General features: G+C 43.3%; 1 protein-coding gene across 1 annotated transcript in view; it reads right to left on the bottom strand.

Annotated features, from left to right (window-relative positions):
* Positions 1–19,402, bottom strand: part of LOC135206575 (ubiquitin-protein ligase E3B-like) — a 51,636-nt gene that overhangs the window by 26,582 nt on the left and 5,652 nt on the right. Inside the window, exon 2 of the mRNA XM_064237918.1 lies at positions 16,251–16,505. Coding sequence (XP_064093988.1) covers positions 16,251–16,505 — 255 coding nt within the window. The remainder of the gene's footprint in view (positions 1–16,250; positions 16,506–19,402) is intronic.

Raw genomic sequence — 19,402 nt, 5'->3', positions numbered from 1 at the left:
TGTATTCTGGCCCAGCATCCCAGCTCTTGCTCTTTCATCGGCTATCGCTGGCTCCGAGTAGTCTCCTGTTCCATCGGAACAGTTTGCCTCCTCCTGGGCTTCTTTTTCTTTACTAAAGTGTCTTTTCCACTGTTATGATGTAATTTTAGTTCTTTTTAGGGTGTTAGGCTAGCCTAGGTGCATGTCCCATGTATTGGTACAGCCTGGTTCACGTGGCCCTCCATGGTTGTGTTACTATCGCGGCTTAGGCCACTGGCGGCCACGTATTCCACCGCACCTACCCTTCCCCCCCCTTCCTCCCTACAGGTATAGGGAGGGGTCTGGGGGACCCCTTGGTTGCTATGACAACCTCAGTAGCCTTCCTCCCTCCTTCTCTGAGGAGGCCAGGGGTTCTTCCCAGCTGGGGTTTAGGGCGACCACTTGTTTCGTGGGGACCGGGTCTCCAGAGCGGGTAGTTGTTGAGAGGGGAGGTAGCCACCACGCCCCCCCCCTCTCTCTCTCCCGCCGCGTTACGCCGGGGACCCCCCTCCCAGTTGTTCAGTCCCACCCTTCCCCACTATAACGAACGGAGCCTTCCGCCGCAGCCAGGACACCTTTGGTTATAGTTCGTCTTGGCTCCGCTAGCGGGCGGGGTGGTCACTTCTCGTGGTCTATTGCTTGCCTACTATATCCTTCCCTTTTTTCCCCCCCGCTACCGGAGGAGAGCTTGCTTCTTAACCCGGGCACTCTTCTAGTAGACGGGGGAGGAAAGTTCGATGATTATTTTGTTATTTTTTTTAAGGATATACCCTAATTTTTACGATGAATTTTAGTATTATAGACTGTGTATACCATCTCCGTCGTTCTCCGTCGTGGTTTCATACCTCACCACCACAACTGGTTGGATTTTTTTCTCTGTCTCCGGCGTAGCCGGAAAAGAGACAAACGCCAACCTTCTGTTACCACACGTATTATGGCGGGGCTCTGGTTTAATCTAACTTTACCGCTCCGGCATGCAGCGGAGCAATTGTTAGGCTGTAAGTGTTCTCCTGATACTTATGTATCTTTCCACTTACAGGCTACCAACTGTCAGGTCCATAGGGTGCAATGCGACCTTGTACGACCCATGCGCCCACGATGAGTGCAGGACTCACGCCCCATGTGCCACGAATCACAACGCCATGATCGTCTGGCACCCGGAAGCCTGCTCCATCTGTTACGACCTTGTCAGTCAGCTGGTGGGGGGGGTAAGTCGATTGTAGACTTCTTTATCGTATTACTAACAACAACAATTAGTTATAAGCTTGTTACCCCGCCCCTCCCCGGCACTAGAAGCTTCATTTCGCCTTCTCTTTCAGGCTGCCGGTGTTGAGGGAAGTCGCCCTAGCAACCCTGAAGGCTTGGGTGGGCGGCTTCGGCAAGAACGCCGCCAAGGGCCAGCCATACATCCTAGACAGAAGATCTGGCCATTCAGTATCTTCCCCGGCGGCAAGTCAAACAGGATATGTTGTCCCATCTCTGCAGCCGCCCCTCTCATCGCTTCTATCCAGCAAGAGGTGCAGCAGTCGTTAGGGCCGTGGCCACGCAGGAGACGGTCCCAGATGTCGCAACCCTGGACCATTAATATTGAGCCAATTGGCGGTAGGTACAGAGGATTTGTTAGTTGAGGTAGGTGGTGTCGGGGTGCCCAAGGTCTTTCCTTGGGCGCTCCTGGATTCTTTCCTCGTCCCTTCTTCTACTTGCTACCCTCTTTCCAAGGATTTCGGGATCTGAGATCCCTGCCCGCTCCCCCCCCCCAGCTCTCTCTGTACCCCAAAGGTGAAGGGACAGAGAGAACCGAAGACCCTCGTTAAGACGACTTCTAAAAAGTCGTCGTCGTCTTCTTCAGCTAAGAGTCTTTCGACTTCCTATGCTGACGCGGTGAAGGCTAAGCCCGAGCTCCTCACACTCCAAGAGCTCTAGAAGCAGCTTCTAAGGAGAAGGCTCGCGCTCCTGCTGAGCCAATGCCTTCTCCGGCCTCCACCGCATCCACTCCGGCAACGCCGGTTGGAGTAGCGGGACCGAGCACCTTTGATCCCACTGCCTTCTCAGCAGTGGTGATGCAACAGGTAGGAGAGATGGTCGGCTCACAGGTCTCCGCCCTCTCGGAACCAAGTTCGAACAGATGTTCGCGCAACTGTCAACACTTTGAGTCAGTCGGGCCAGTCCATCCAAGATCTCTCTAACAGAGTTAGAGAGAATGAGGACCGAGTAGCTGGGCTTGCTCAGGTTCCTTACCCAGTCTCCCCAGTAGCAAGTGCTGGTATTCCCAGCTACCTCCTTATGAGTCGCTACCAGCCTTCTCCATGGATAACCCATGGAGAGTAGCCGCTTACACTCCATTCAAGGACGGTATGATCTCTGTCCCGGAGTGTGGAACTCGAAGGATTGAGGACTTCGAGTTTTATCCTCCGGGATTGACGCAGCCTTTTCATTGGGTATGCTAGGCTGACCGCAGCGGCGCTCACACCTAGGGAAGACAAGATCACCAGAGAGCATGTGCTTTATAGTGAAGAGCAACGCCTCAGCGGGAATGGTTCACTGCCTTGAGGACTGGGAGTGTACCAACACCAAGCTCCAGGCTTTCAAGAGTCCTTTTACTATTTTTGCGACGGAGGAGGAGGCTTCTCTTCCGTTCGCTACCAAAATAGTGGAAAGCGACCCTCTTCAGGCAGTCCTCAAGGATGAGCCCATGCCACAACTGAGGGAAGCGGAGTCTACTTTCTCCGCGCTTTTCCCAGCTTTCGGGGAAATTGTGGGAGAACTTGCCTTCCACTTTCACGCTTGGTAAGCTCAAACCGGACTGTGCAATGGACCAGTTTGGTGAAAAGCTTCCGAGGCTGCCTGATACCTTGATTCAGCAGAGTTCGACGCTCGAACTAGGTTTGGGAGATCCCTCAATTCTCTAATCATTACTGAGAGTGCTGCTTTATCGTATGGCACAGAACCTTTATTTAAGATTCTGGCCAAGTCTCAGCTTCAAACAGTTCAGACGGATGCTTCGACTTCTTCCTAGCTAGGAGGAACTGTCGAAAGCACGTTCTGCAGGAATGCACTATTAGGCACGAACCTAATAGGCTCTGGGCTTCCAGCATGTGGGGGGCGGACCTCTTCCCAGAGTCCGCGGTGATGAGGTACACCATGAGGCTGCTAGGGTCAACCAGAGCCTCAGAGCTAGATGGGGTATCTCCTCTAAGAGGAAACAAGAATCCGCCCCCGCTGCTGGTAAGAAACCAAAGAAGGCTGGTAGAAGATTCCAGCCTTACCAGAAATGTCAGCAGCAGCAGCAATTCGTTCAGGCCGTCCAGTTACCCAACAGGGACAGCCTGCAACTTCAAAACAGACCCAACCCATCCTCCTTGTGTCTCCTCAGTCGCAACCCTCGACCTCTTACCCACTCTCGCCGGCCTTCAACCCTGTTTATGAAAGTCAGGCTACCCTCCCTTTTCGGGGCAGGCGAGAGGTAGCAGAGCGCGAGGCCACTTTCGCCAGCGTGACTCAAGTAGAGCGACAAGGGGTAGGCAGTTCAGAGGAGGGCGTGGAGGTCAACCTGCCCAACAACAATGATGGCTCCCCAGGTAGGAGGGAGTTGTTCCTCTTCCGTCACAGGTGGGGGTTCAGTATTAGGCACAGAGCATAGTGTCCAAGGGATTGGGTTGGAGTTGGATCAAAGATCTCATCAAATGATGCCCTTCGGTCTGAATGTAGCCCCCAGGGTATTCACAAAAATAGCAGAAGTGGTAGTTCAACAATTGAGAACTCAGGGGATAATGGTAGCAGCATACCTCGACGATTGGTTGATCTGGGCACAACAGTCGAGGAATGTCTCAAAGCCACGGAAAAGGTAGTTCAATTTCTGGAACATCTGGGGTTCCAGATAAACAAAACGAAATCCAGACTTACTCCGGAGTCTCGTTTTCAGTGGCTAGGAATCCAATGGGATTTGTCTTCCCACAATCTGTCAATTCCAGTGGTCAAAGCCGCAAAGAAATAGCCAAAGCTGTGAAACAATTTCTCAAATGCAAACAAACATCAAGGAGAAGCCAAGAAAGAATCCTAGGTTCTCTTCAGTTTGCCTCCTTGACAGACATCCTCCTAAAAGCAAGGCTGAAGGATATAAACCGAGTTTGGCGATCGAGAGCAAACGCCAAATCTCGAGGACAAGTTGTCAGTAATTCCACAGATCCTTCGCAATCAACTCCGTCCATGGACAAAAGTGAAGAACCTGGCCAAACTGGTACCCCTCCAATATCCCCTTCCGGTATTAACCATTCACACGGATGCCTCCCAGTCCGGTTGGGGGGGATATTCTCAATTCAAACAAGTTCAGGGGACTTGGTCAGCTCAGTTCCGCCAGCTCCACATAAACGTTTTGGAAGCTATGGCAGTATTTCTTACCCTGAAGAGACTTCTTCCCCCGAAAAGTCTCATCTAAGACTAGTTTTGGACAGTGCAGTGGTAGTTCATTGGCATCAACAGAGGAGGGTCCAAATCCAAACATGTGAACCATGTCATGATAGCCATCTTTGCCCTAGCAGACAAACACAAATGGCATCTGTCCGCCACTCACCTGGCGGGGGTAAGAAATGTGATAGCAGACGCTTTGTCCCGGTCGGTCCCTCTGGAATCAGAATGGTCCCTAGACGACAGGTCTATTCCAGTGGATATGCCGGAGAGTCCCAGGTCCTCCAAGTGATCTCCTTCGCTTCACAAGCAAACCACAAGCCTCCCTTGCTATGTGGCCCCCAACCTGGACCCTCTGGCTTATGCCACGGACGCCCTGTCCGCTAGATTGGAGTCAGTGGAGAAAAATTATGTTTTTCCTCCAGTGAATCTTCAATTGAAAGTCTTGAGCAAGCTGAGGACTTTCAAGGGACTGGTAGCGCTAGTTGCACCAGACTGGCCCAAAAGCAACTGGTATCCTCTGCTTCTGGAATTGCGTCTCCGACCTCAACGGATTCCCAATCCCAGGCTGTCACAGGCAGTACAAATGAGGACTGTGTTCGCTTCCTCAGGAATTCTTCAGACCCCCTAACTTTATGGACTTCATGAAGTTTGCGGCTAACAAAGATGCTAACATTGATCCACAAAACATCCTCTTCCTAGAGTCAGATAAGAAGAGAGGTCAACTATTACCGAATATGACTCTGCTGTTAAAAAATTAGCATCCTTCCTGAAAGAATCAAACACTACAACCATGACAGTTAACTTAGCTATATCCTTTTCAGATCCTTGTTTGAAAAAGGTTTAGCAGCTAGCACTATTACTACGCATAAATCGGCTTTGAAGAAGATCTTTCAGTTGGGTTTCCAGATAGATCTGACTGAATCTTACTTTACGCCTATCCTAAAGCCTGTGCTAGACTTAGACCTTCTCAAAGGCCTACTGCAGTCTCATGTTCTTAAATGACGTCCTCAAACTAGCATCAGATACTGACAACTTGTCGTGCACATTCATAATGCTCCTCAGAAAGACGTTATTCTTATTAAGCCTAGCCTCAGGAGCTAGAATTTCAGAACTGTCGGCTCTATCCAGAGATGCGGGTCATGTAGAATTCCTCCCCTCAGGAGAAGTCCTACTTGCTCCGGATCGTAGCTTTTTAGCTAAAAATGAGGATCCTCTTGCAAGGTGGGCTCCTTGGAAAGTCATCCCACTTCCGCAAGACCCTTCTCTCTGCCCAGTATCAACTTTAAGAGAGCCTTTCTATCTCGCACATCCTCAAGATCCTCAGGTTCTCTCTTCATGAGAGAAAAAGGTGGTACTTTATCAGTAAAAGGTATTAGACAACAGATCCTTTACTTCATTAAACAAGCCAATCCTGATTCATTCCCAAAGGCACATGACATCAGGGGAGTAGCCACCTCAATTAACTACTTTCAACATATGAACTTCAAGGATCTTTTAAAAAGTATACTGGATGGAAATCTAACCGACAGTCTTTAAACGTCACTATCTAAAGTCCTTGGAATCTTTAAAATTTTCTGCAGTAGCAGCGGGAAACATTGTTTCTCCTGATACTGTATAGTAGTCATAGTATAGATCCAGAATCTCCTTCCTACCTACCTCGTCTAACATGCCTCACCCTATCGCCATGCTACTCAGATACTCTAGCCTTAGCCGCTGAGATCATATTAGTGGATTGTCCCATATTTTTTGCTAGGGACATCCACACTTTGTACTTATAAGGTACTTCATGTCCCTACCCTTATTTTTATGCTAGGGTAGGACACAATGTGTTTGTATATTATGTAAATACTTTGCTTAAGTGAATCTGTTTTGTTAACTTACATTACATTATTGTATACTACTATGTTTATTATAAGTTAGTTTTAAGTACTTTTGTTGTTGGCTCTCTTTTTTATGCCATTGTTTAGCATAAGTTAGCTTTAAGTACTTAATTTGTATTCTGTATACCTGATTCACTTATATTATATATCTCTTTTTACTACTGTTTTTCATTTGTCCCTTTTTCCCATCTTGCCTGTTTCTCTGGTACTCTTTCATAGGCCGACACGAGCTGAGCCCAGAAAGGGATTTTGACGTAGGAAAAATCTACACCCTGTCTTGCTTTTCCCCCCCCTGCAGGGCAAGATGTTCATAGATTAAGGATGACCGCTAGGGGCGCTGCTGTCCGTGGCGTCCTTAGTAGTAGTAGTAGCGGCCGCATCACCCGTTAGTATCAGCTCTCTCTAGTGGGGATTTTGGATTGGAAGGTCTAAATGGTGAATGACTCGTGGTAGTGATCCCACTCGCCCCTATTCTCATATCGACACTTCTTTTATAGAGTGAGCGAGTCAGTTTTACTGACATTTTCTTAATTTTGTTTTTTCTCTGGTAAGATTTAGATTAATTTTCGCCTAGAAAGAATGATATTAAGGATCCTTTCATAGGGCGACACGAGCCAATCACCCAGAAATAGATTTTTCCTACGTCAAAATCCCTTTTATAGTCTGGTGGCAGAATGAGGATTTTTTGCCTGGGTGTGTTTTGGCGTACATACAATGTTTTATTGGTGATTCTGGTAAAACAAACCATACAGAACCCAAATCTGCGTGATGCCACTCTGTCATCCTTGAGCAATTTTTTTTACTGCCAAAATTCAAAATGGCCGAAGCCGAGATCACCGAAATTTCGATTTTTGCCTTATACCTTCGCCAAAAATGGACTAGAGATCTGATTTTGGTGTCTAAACATAGTTCTAAGGTCTGGGAATCCATTAGAACACACAAATAAACTCTATCTCCCCTCTGATGATTTGTTTTACCGCACAATACAGTCATTGGCATAGAACGCATAGTAGAATAGTTGTTCTTATGGGCATGTCTCTGTTGCTTTCAAAATATTTCCTACACAATGTACCTCTGACCGCTGGCGTATATTAATCATGCTAATATTGCTTCTACTATTGCAGAAACCTAATAACATAACTCTATAAACTCGCTTTCTATCATATATTCCTTTGGTGATGGTGTATCCTCATTTTCAGGCTGTCAAACAAGATGGATTCTTCATCACAGCCCAACACCGCTTGTCTTTTGGAAAGTTGCATGAACTGTAGTGATAGTGAAAGCACCTCTAACAGTTGCGGGGGACCCACAACAGATGACCCACCCAGACTCAATTCCATTGTAGCTGCTAGTCAACGTAGGGGTGATGGGCTGCATGCCTCATTGACATCCACATTACCTCTAACAGTTGCGGACCCAACAGACTCAATTCCATTGTAGCTGCTAGTCAACGTAGGGGTGATGGGCTGCATGCTTCATTGACATCCACATTACAAGATACATCTAGATCATTGTTCGTGCATAGAAACTGTGCTTCAACATACACATCAAAGACTCACATAAAACGCTTCTTACAAAAACAGAGGAAATTGTCAGAAGAACCAGAAGTGAAACGATCTCGGCGTTCGACTATCACACCCTTCAAATTCAAAGAGCATTGTTTAATATGTGGTGAACAGTGTTCTTCAGAACCAGATTCGAAAAAACCTGAACGATGGCGCCGTGTTGTTCAATGCCGAACTGCTGATCGCGGATATAACCAAGACACCTTGAAGGATGTTATCCTGAAAGCATGTGATGCGCGAAATGATGAGTGGGCACAACAAGTACGCATCAGGGTGGAAGGTGCTGTCAGCGACTTACATGCTGTTGATGCTCAGTACCACAAAGGCTGTATGTCAACTTTTCGTGGTCCTCGCAACATCCATTTTGCTTCTCATAAGCCTGTACAAGTTGAAGATGAAGCTTTCAACGGAGTCATACATGATCTAAATGAAGACCGTACACGCATCTGGAACTCCATAGAACTGCATGAACAATACATTGCTCACGGAGGAGAGCCCCTGACGCGCCGCAATCTGATGTCGAAACTATCACAACATTTTGGTCATGATATTCTGGTCCTGTCCGGTGCGGGTGTAGCGAGTATTCTCTCGTTCAGGAGTAAATCGTCTGGCATTCTGAAGCTCGTGGCAAATGATGAAGACGATGACGATGCAGCAGTATCGAAGGTGGCAAAGCTCACTGTCGCTGAAACTAAGACACTCAAACATGACAAGTCCAAATACCAAACTAGAGTCAGCTTAGAAAACTCACTGGATGATGCAAGCCAAACCCTGCTGCACCTGCTGTCCCTGCTCTCCACTAAATTAGACTCCACATTACCTGCAGCTATGATAGGAAACATCGTAACTAGTATCGTTACAAACAGATACACAACTTTGCAGGTCTCGCTTGGCGTTACAGTCAGAGAGAAGTCCCTCATTGAATGTCTACATAACTTCCGAGTCACGGCGTCGTATGATGAAATACTGCGATTCAAGGCCTCTGTAGCCCATGCTGCTGCCCAGAGCCAAGAACTCACTGGTCTGAAAGAATGCAGCTCTGGGCTAGTTCAGACAATAGCTGATAACTTTGACGCTAACATTTCGTCACAGAACGGTCTTCAATCCACACATGCCCTAGCAGTTCTGGTAACACAAATACAACAAGGAGAGAGATCGGACTTGGAATCAACAAATATAAGACACCTGCAGAAAGAAGAAATGTCTGAAGAGGTAATGCCTGAGATACCGGTGCAACGATATAGAGGACCTTCCAAGCCAGAGATGCCTGCCAATCTTGCTACGAGATCTCCCCTTCCTCTCAAAGTACTAGTAGCACAAAGGATCTCAGCAGCTAGGGCCAAACAAACAAACTGACTTCATGTTCTTCAAATCCGTGGTCACCGACGCCGAAACACCAGAATATCATGGCTACAAACACCAGAATCTCACGGGAGCAAGGCACTCGGTAGTCCGGCTACCAAAGCTATATACCTACCTCTACTTGACATGACTCCTGCAGAACCAGACACGATGTACACTGCCATGGTAGAAGCTCAGCGGCTCACTAACCATACAGGTCAGGTCTACACGATCTTCACTAACGACCAACAGCTCTATCGTGTAGTTGTGCATGTGACGTGGGTCTATCAACACCAATTCCAGAACTTCATTCCGAGGTTAGGCGGCATGCACACACTGATGAATTTCGTGGGAGCAGTTGGCGTCTTGATGGCAGACACAGGCTTGGAGACTATTCTACAAGTAGATTTCGGTGGTGTGGCTAGCATGCTATCAGGGAAGAAATATCCACAGAACATCAGAGCCCTCCGTCTTCTGACTGAAGAACTTCTACGTGGAACAATAGTGCATATGAACTCACACGACAGCCTGATGAAGGTACTTGACAACAAGTCACAAGAGAGCCGAACAACAAAACTTTGGGTAGAAAATCTCATCAAACCAGTGATGCTGATGATGATGTTCGTCAGGACGGAAAGGGAAGCAGACTGGCCACTCCACCTGTTCTGTGTGAAGGAGATGCTGCCTTACTTCTTTGGAAGCTAGGTACATTTCAACTACGCGAGGTAAGAATAAGAATAAGAAAACTTTATTTAATGTTAAGTTACAATTAACAAATAACATTAGTACAAAAGTACTATTAGCCGCCAGATGATGGCGTGATTATACAATGGATTATATACAGATGAGTGTAACAATAAGAAAAAAAGAAAATATAACAACAGTAAAAGAGGCGTTCACTCCTACATTAAAATTTTCTGAACAAGCACATTCATACACATATACAGTCAACAACAAAGGTCAGGATACATATAAAAAATTGAACATTATCATTGTCAAAATCCTGCATATCATACTAATAAAAATTCACAATATGAACAAACACATAGTTTTAACATGATAAAATATCTCATCAATATATTATATCATTCATAATAATATTGATGTTAATATGCAGCAAGTTGATGTATTTTCCTTTCTAGGTACTGCTTGTATTACCTGCGCTCGATGGAAAAACTGTCCGGTCCAGTACTCCAGGATTTCCTCCAAGGCAAGCACGTGACGAGACACCAGCCTGGCTTATGGAATGCTATTTGGACGGACATGTTCATCGAGTCGACCTTTATGCGTTACGGCCACAGTCCAGGTGGTATCATCGGCATCACCTTGAAACCTTCAACTCTAAAGAGATGGGCACTCAGTCTCCATGTTTCAGCCACATTGTACAAGATGTCTCAGAGATGGAAAATGAGAATCATCAGGTACCAGTTACAGTGCACAAGGAAGAGATGCCAGCCCGAAAGAAAACAGATGCTGCTGACAGAGAGAAGCTTCGTGAGAGATTGATCACGTGCATTGATCCTCTGAATCCAGATGTTTCTTTCATCCCTATGACTTGTTAATCACGTTAACTGTAGCGTGTGAATATATATGTTTTCAGCTTAACTGTGGGATATAAGTGTGAATAAAACATTTTGCTGAACCCATATTTGTCTAAACCCTATGCAGCCATCACTGGCATCACACTTTGAGCACTTTTATCGTCGAAATGTGAAAATCTATATTCACAGAAGGCAAATAGAGTTTGTTTGTGTGTTCTAATGGATTCCCCCCAGACCCCTTAAAAAAAAAACATATGTTTAGACACCAAAATCAGATCTCTATGTCCATTTCTGGCGAAGGTATAGGCGAAAATCGAATTTCGGTGATCTCGGCTTCGGCCATTTTGAATTTTGGCAGTAAAAAAAATTGCTCAAGGATGACAGAGTGGAATCACGCAGATTTGGGTTCTGTAAGGTTTGTTTTACCAGAATCACCAATAAAACATTGTATGTATGCCAAAACACACCTACACCCCTCTGCCACCAGACTATTAGCAGTTCTCTGGTATTATAGCAATATTTTACTAGAAATAGTGCTAAAGCAGACATATTTCACTGGGTGACAAGGCTTCCTCGCCCAGAAATAGATTTTTCCTACGTCAAAATCCCTTTTTTGTATCCCGAGAGTTTTGAATTCGCTTAAGATTTAGTGATTGATTTTCAGCTATGTAGAGAGGGAAGGTGATGAGAACAAACGATTGTAGGTCACACTATTAGATATGAGTTCTTTCCTTTAAATTAGATGGGGTCCTTTTGATCCCCATAACATATGCTTTTAGAATGAATAAGTAAAGAAAGGGCCCGAATTTTCTGCACTCTCATCTTGAGACTTTAGTCTTAGTCTAAGCATGGCTGGTGAATCCCAAACTTCACTTACCTCAATTTGAGCTGGGTCCTTGCTTCTTGGTAATCTTTCTATGAGCAGTGCTAATGGAGATGAGTCTACAACTGTTAGATCTTCATGATCATATATGCTTTAGGTATGTGTGATGATCGCTCACTCTAGGAGTGATTTTCATCTTCCTTGCAGGTTTGCAAGGAAGATGAAAATCAATAGCGATTTTGAGAAGAGGCATCAGCGCACCAGGTGGTATCACAGGTACTTTTGTTTCGAGATTCTTATTCAGTGCCTTAAAATATGAAGGTGCGTGATGTACAGCCAATTGCTTTATTTAAAGTCCAGGAAAGGCCATATCAATATCCCTTAATGGAGGAATCTTTAAACCTCTTTCCTAAAGATTATAAAGAAACCCAGAAACTTGGAAAATTTAAAAGTTGAGGCAGTTCATCTCAAAGCACCATTTACCACGAGTCATTTCCATTATTTGGAGATTTTACATACAACTAACTGAAAAAGATCCCACTTTGTGCAGTGATAATGTTGACGATGAATAGTCAGTAATCTGGATGACCAACCTTGCTAAGGCTTGATATCATATTGTTCTTCAAACAGCATGAAGAATAGAGAGAAATAGTACACTTTCCAGCTGTCCCGCTGGTACATGAATAACATTTGATGTTTCAAGCAACAAGTTTCAAAAAGGTGGTAAAAAATTCACTGAAAGAGCTCTAGTGTGTCAATGACTACTTTCCAGGAATTACCAAGTTTGTATTTCTGTGCAGAGGCGATCTGCAGATACATCTCACTTCTCTCAAAGAAACCCCAAAATTAACCCAAAAATTTTTGCCTCCTGTCTGTAGAGTGAATTTTCTAGCCTTGTGCATCCTCCTTTTGCTACCATGAGGATTATCATAAAATTGTCTCTGTAACTGCAAAATCAAATCCCATTTGAGTGAGAATGCATTGCCTCTGAAATGATCATCCTGCATAAAGAGCTTTGAAAACGGATTGTGATTTGGATGAAATATAACCTGGAATTGTTTAGATGCCCCTCTGTATTCAAACTTTATCTAATCTATGGAATTGTAACAGCTTTTTTTGTTGGGAACAGACCTCTTCTGTCTTCACCCTGAAGGGGGTCTGTTAAACACTCTAATGGAGGGAGTACAAGTAAATCACCAGTCTAAATCTTCATCACCTCAAGTATTGCTAAAATGGTACTTGAGGTGGCAACCAATAATAAACCTCTAATAAAAATCTTGTTTATTGCTGCCTGATCATCCAAAACTATGAACTATTCTCATCCAGGGCGGTAGCTGTTTTTTAACTACGGGATATAACGACAACAGGATATCTCCATTGATAAAAATTCTGTATCCTACCAACAGAAAGCAAAAAGTCTTCTATACCATAACCCAGATATCCAGAGCTAGGGCCATGCTGGATTGGTTGAGTTTACAAGAGAAGTCGAGAAGAAAGCATGTATTGTAAATACTACTTACCTTCTCTTGTCTGTCAGATTAATCTTGACTTCCAGTTACTTATGGAAAATTTCTAAGATGTTTCAGTTCCTTTGGAGAGACAGTAATGCATTTTAAAGCCCATAAAAGCTGAGGACTTTCAAACAACTCCACCAACTGATATTAAATATTTGACTCCAAACACCCTTAAGTACTAAGATTTGCCTCTCAGTGCTGTAACATTAATTGTAAAGCCACAGAATTTAAAAATAACTTTGAATACTATCTTCCAGAGTGAGAAAACTCAACTGGTTAATCCAACCTCCTTGATACTAGCAACTACAAACAATAAATTTAATCATATAAGGGATGGCTTCTTTTACATGCCATATGCTTGATCAATCTCTTCCTATGTTCAACTCTAAGAGTGTGGAGGAAACTGGGCTCTTCAAGTCTCATTACTTTTGTCATTAACTATCTTTCAGCTACACAAGTTACTAGTAGCATACCCAGCTCCTAGCTTTGGATAGCCTAAGGGACCTTGCTTTATTTACCCAAATGTGCTAAATTATGACATTGTTCTCCCTCATCAATAGTGACTGCTGCATTCGACCATGAAGCCAAGGATATCTGTATTCTGACACATCTCTCACTTCCTCCTATACTGCCTAGTCTCACAAAGTTGGTCAAAATCAGTCATAAATTCCAATCAGTTTTCATTTCTGCATCCTCAGCTGATTGCTAAGCTTCAAAAGCTCAATGAAGTAGTTCAGCCTTTTCCCTAGAGCCTGTAACCAATCTACCATCATCTGGGGCTGAGTAATTTCTTCCAGTTTCCTCTTCATGAAATTACTGTTATTTCTGTATGGTAAGTTCTCCTCACAGCACGGCTAGACTCTACAAAAATGGTGTGTAGGCTCATCTACATGTATCATCAAACCATGGCTGGACATTTGTCCTAATTTTCATGACCTTTCTTGGGACATGTCTTATCAAAATAGTCATCCGCATTTCATTTAACTTCTTCTTGGCATCAGGATCTAATATAGCAACTGAAATATTAAGTGCCTGACAAGCTTCAATATTGTGATATCCCAATTGGCTCTATATTCCAGCCAGACCATTTCTCCAATGGTGGAATTAAGAATATATACTGATTGACGGATATGTCCATCCTAATGGCACAATGATCAAAAGTACCTATATATCACAGACCATGGAATTGACAATCAGAGGATGCACAGAACTCAAGAGCAGACTGACTATGTTGATCTATGATCTGTGGAATTTGAATATAGTCACTCACTCTGCTTTGCATTACAGTCTCCACAAATAACAAATGACTTTTGCATCCTGAGACAGAGTCAAAATATACATTCATATATAGAATAGTTGACACTTGGAGGCCCAGGGTTCACCTCAATGCCTCCAGAAAGAATTAAAATTAACAACATAAAATCAGTAGCAAAACTAATATATAGACTCTTAACAACAGTAACGTTGTAATGATCAACAGAACAATAAACAACGATACCATAAAAAACAACAGTACATATTTACATTATTTATAAAAATTCTGTTGATAGTACGTATAAATAAATGTCACCATATGTCATTGAAAAAAGCTACCGTAAGCAACCAGTAGACAAGGTGGTGCCAGCACACATTGTAAGGCAAAAGAAATCTGCCAGGTTTGCCATAACAAATTCAGGAGTTGTCAGGATGGATTTAGGGATAAAACACTCAGAAGGAAAATATCAGGTAAAGAAAAGTCAATTTCCTGATAATCAACCAAGCAACTTTTGCTTTCTCAACAGACACTTTTTGAAAAAATAGGAAAGCTAACGGAAAAATGGATAAATGTCTGATTGTATCCTCAGGCAAGGGATCTCAAACCCATGACCATGGAAGGCTACAGTACAATGGCTATGGCACAGTCCACGGTTGGAGAACAAGGTTTGTATTCAGAGTAGCCTTCTCTTTAGAGGGGTTGCCTACCAAGGCTAATGAGTCCCTTCTACCCAATGGTTTGATGTTGGAGTGTCCTTCTCCTAAAAGAATTGCCTGCCAAGGCTTAAGATTCCCTTCTATCCTAACTCGAGTAGCCACATTAACCCATTATCCTTTTTTTCCTGCATCATGTAAGATACCCTCTTTAGGCAACAACCTCAACTTCTTTTCCTAGCAGGACACAGTCACTGTCTTCACGTAACCTTTTTGGAGGTTATATAAGGAAGTGGGATCAAAGTTGAGTCCTCCTTTAGACCTGGAATTTCTCAGCCATTCTCGTCAGATTAACGCAGCTGTGTTCCTTTAAAAGTTCATCCCAAGTAGCAGCGTGACTAACTCCATGAATGCTTTCAACTAGAACCTGTGACTCTTCTATTGTGATAGATCGTATAGTGACTGTTTTTACTTCAGGCAACTAAATTTTCCCTCAATCCTGTTGCCCTTCCATCTCCTTTAGCAATAGTCTGATCATGGGTGTAGTTTTATCACTAACTGTCTCAAGAATATAGCCTACTCCTAAACTTGCTTCTTTGCTTGATCACCCTGAATTAATATTAAAAGGATTTTTCGTCACTTGGCTTCAGTGGGTTTGTTACTCATTTTGACATTGTCTTGGATGATACCTGTGTTGATCTTGGAATCAAAAGATTTAAAACAATTGTAAACCGACATTTGAATGCAACTTCTTTCTTCAACTAGAATTTTCTTCAGGAGGAAGTTTTCTCTTCTCCCTTGATGTCACAATTTTGCTACGTATTATACTAAAGTAAAGATTCCGCTCAGTGACTCCTAGCAAGATATTTTGAACCTATTTTCTCTTGGAACTTTCAGATACTTGTACATATTCTTGCCCAGAAACGGCCTTAGCACAATGAAGCTCTACTAGAGCATCAATGTGCCGACTACTTAGGTCAGCACATTGACGCCTTGGCTAGGTAAAGGTAATGGGTTTATAATGAAAAAAATGTAAGTCTTTATTGCCACAGATTACTGGGACCTTCCATATGATTTTCCTCTATGGAAATGCGTCTGGGTACTATGCAAGTGTACAGTTCAGGTACATAAAAGTAATGGGTATGTATTGAGAACAATAATATTGTCTATAAAATATTCACAAAAGTTATGCTTAGATTCTCAAATATATCACACATGCTGTCAACTAAGTTCAAACTGTTAACTACACTCACCTCTGGTACAGAGAACAGAGATAACCAATCAGGATTAATAATTGATCGAAAACCTCGAATAAATGATATGACCTGCTCCCTTATCTGGGTATGCATCTTGAAGTGGGCCATCAAGTGTATATAAACTATTTTATTGTCATTTGTGACAGCAATAGCTTTGCCTCCAGGCCGTAGTTCATGGGTGATAATCTGTCCTAAGTAATCTTCGTCATATGAAAAAGTTAAGTCAAGGTCACTTACATCTCCATCATAATGCTGAAATACAAATACAATAAAATCAGATGTAGTACATCATTAATTATTAGATAATTCACTGAAAATTATTTTCCTATAACACTAATTTTTTGTAATTTAAATCACTGCCTTAACATTTCCATTATACATCTTACAAAAGAAAATCTTATTTACAGTAATAACCAGTGGCATCAACCATTATGTAAGAATGTAAAAATCACTAGTTATATTCTTTAAAACAACTCATAACATATACTAGTACTATTATAGTTCCATGCCATAACTAATTCAACATTAATAATGTACACACCTAGTTAGAATTTGTAGTACCAAATTCAAGGCTTCGGAATATACTTTTATGCTAATATTTACCACAATCAAAGTATTTATTTTAGTAAAATCATACCTATCGATTTCTAAATAGACTCCAAATCAATCCTTATAGCAGTCAGGTAATTAGGTGTGGTTAATCTTAACTTAGATACTAACAAGATTTCCCTAACCTGCCTAGGTCAGATTGTTAATTTTATCAGATACAGTGGTACCTCGAGATACGAAATTAATTCGTTCCGAGGCGGCCTTCGCATAATGAGTTTTTCGTATCTTGGAACACATTTTACATGTAAAATGGCTAATCCGTTCCAAGCCCTCCAAAAACACCCCATTAAATTTCATAATAAAGCTAAATTGACCTATAAACAATGAAATACTACAATAATTTGGACCATGCAATACCTAAATTAAGAATAAAAATCGAAAACCTGTAAATAAAGTGTATATTAGTGTACAAGAAATATTATTACTGTAACGTAAAACTGTGGAAGCTTACCTTTCGAGTGAGGCTATCTCCGATAGTGGCGGCAGAGGAGGAGGAGGACAAACGGCAGATAACGTACGTACGTACGTACACTTAACTTTATGAAAACACACACAAAATTTAAGGAAAACCATAAAACTAAAATTTACGAAACACCTTAACAAAACTGTAACACTTAACTTACAAAATCTAGAAATTACGTAAACATTTTTTTTTTTCTTTTATTTTATTTTTTATTTTTAACTTTTTTTTTACTTTTACGTAGGCTTTTTTTTTTTTTTTTTTTTTTTTTTTTACAGAATTTCAACTTCATCACCGCTTTCAACGTTCTGTTTTTTTTTCATCACTTTGGTTCTTCCTTTTTGCTTTCAACTTTCTGTTTTTTATCACTTGGTTCTTCCTTTTTGCTTACTCCTGCTAATGCTGAAGGCCTCTTTAAAAAATAACGATCCAAGGAAGATTGCTTCTGCTACTTTTCACAAAGTTCCTGAAACGACTCAAGCAAACGTCATCGAAACTGCGCAAGCATACGACCTGTGTGAGCCTTTTAGGGGTGTCTTTTTTCGATAAAAACAATTGCACTTTATGAAAAGGGCCTAGAATATCCTTAATTTCTGCCGTTGTCATAGGCTCCTCCTCCTCTTCCTCGCCGCTGCTAGAGAACTCCTCTTGAACGACGTTAAGTTGCATGGCCTCCAACTCCTTCAGGTCATCCGTCGTAAGCTCCTCTTTGGTGCTCCTCGAGAAGGTCGTTGATGTCGTCCTCATCGACGACCAGCCCCATGGACTTGCCGAGTGCAACGATCTCATCAAGATCTGGTTCCAAAAACAGTTTTTGGGATCATCAACTGTTTCTGACTCTGCAGTACCAGCTTCGCCCACGTCGAATCCCTCGAAGTCTCTGGCGGATACGGCATCATGCCAGAATTTCCTCCACGAGGAATTCAAGGTTCGCCTCGAAACCTCCTGCCAAGCTAGGTCAATGAGTCGGAATGCAAATGACGATGTCGAAATGCTCCTTCCAAAATTCACGCAAGGTGAGGTTTGTGGTATCGGTGATGTCGAACATCTCTTGAAAAGATGTTTCGTGTACAGCTTCTTAAAGTTTGCTATCACTTGCTGGTCCATGGGCTGGAGGAGAGGGGTGGTGTTGGGGGGCGGAAGAAAAAGAATCTTAACGAAGGAATACTCCGCTAGGAAATATTCTTCCTCGAGGCCAGGAGGGTGGGGAGGGGCATTGTCCAACACCAGCAGACATTTCAGGGGGAGGCGCTTCTCTTCCAAAAACTCTTCACAGTCGGGCCGAAACACAGAATTTACCCACTCCCGTGAACAAAAGCCTCGTTACCCAGGCTTTTGCCCCATTAGCCCTCCACATCACTGGAAGCTTCTCCTTCAGCACCTTGTGGGCCTTGAAGGCTCGAGGAGTCTCAGAATAATACACCAGTAGGGGCTTCACCTGCAATCCCCACTGGCGTTTGAACAAAGTGCGAGAGTAAGCCTGTCTTTCATAGGCTTATGCCCAGGTAGCTTCTTCTCTTCCTCCGTGATGTACGTCCGACGAGGCATTTTTTTCCAAAAAAGGCCAGTCTCATCACAATTGAAGACTTGCTGAGAACTGTAGCCTTCCTTGGTCATCATCTCGTCGAAAGTCTTCTTAAATGCTTCGGCCGCTTTCGTGTCCGAGCTGGCAGCCTCCCCATGACGCACCACCGAATGGATGCAAGTCCGTTTACGAAATTTCTCGAACCAGCCATGCGAAGCCTTGAACTCTGGGGTTGGCGTTGAAGTCCCTTCCCCTCCCTCGTCTTCCGCCTGCGCAATCAAATCGCCGAAAATAGCACTGGCCTTGTGAGCGATTGCTGTCTCCGTTACTGTATCGCCAGCGATTTCTTTGTCTTTTATCCAGATGAGGAGCAGCCGTTCCATCTCGTCATGCACATGGCTCCTCTTGCTGGACAAAATAGTGATGCCCTTCGATGGTGTAGTTGCTTTGATGGCATCCTTCTGTTTAAGGATGGTGCCTATTGTCGACGGATTACGGCCGTATTCCTTTGCAATCACACTCAATCGCATACCAGCTTTGTACTTCTTTATGATC

This window comes from Macrobrachium nipponense, chromosome 31 (assembly GCF_015104395.2).
Source record: "Macrobrachium nipponense isolate FS-2020 chromosome 31, ASM1510439v2, whole genome shotgun sequence".
NCBI lineage: Eukaryota > Metazoa > Arthropoda > Malacostraca > Decapoda > Palaemonidae > Macrobrachium > Macrobrachium nipponense.
The sequence above is the reverse complement of the archived record's forward strand: the minus strand, read 5'-3'. Positions and strand labels throughout refer to the sequence as shown.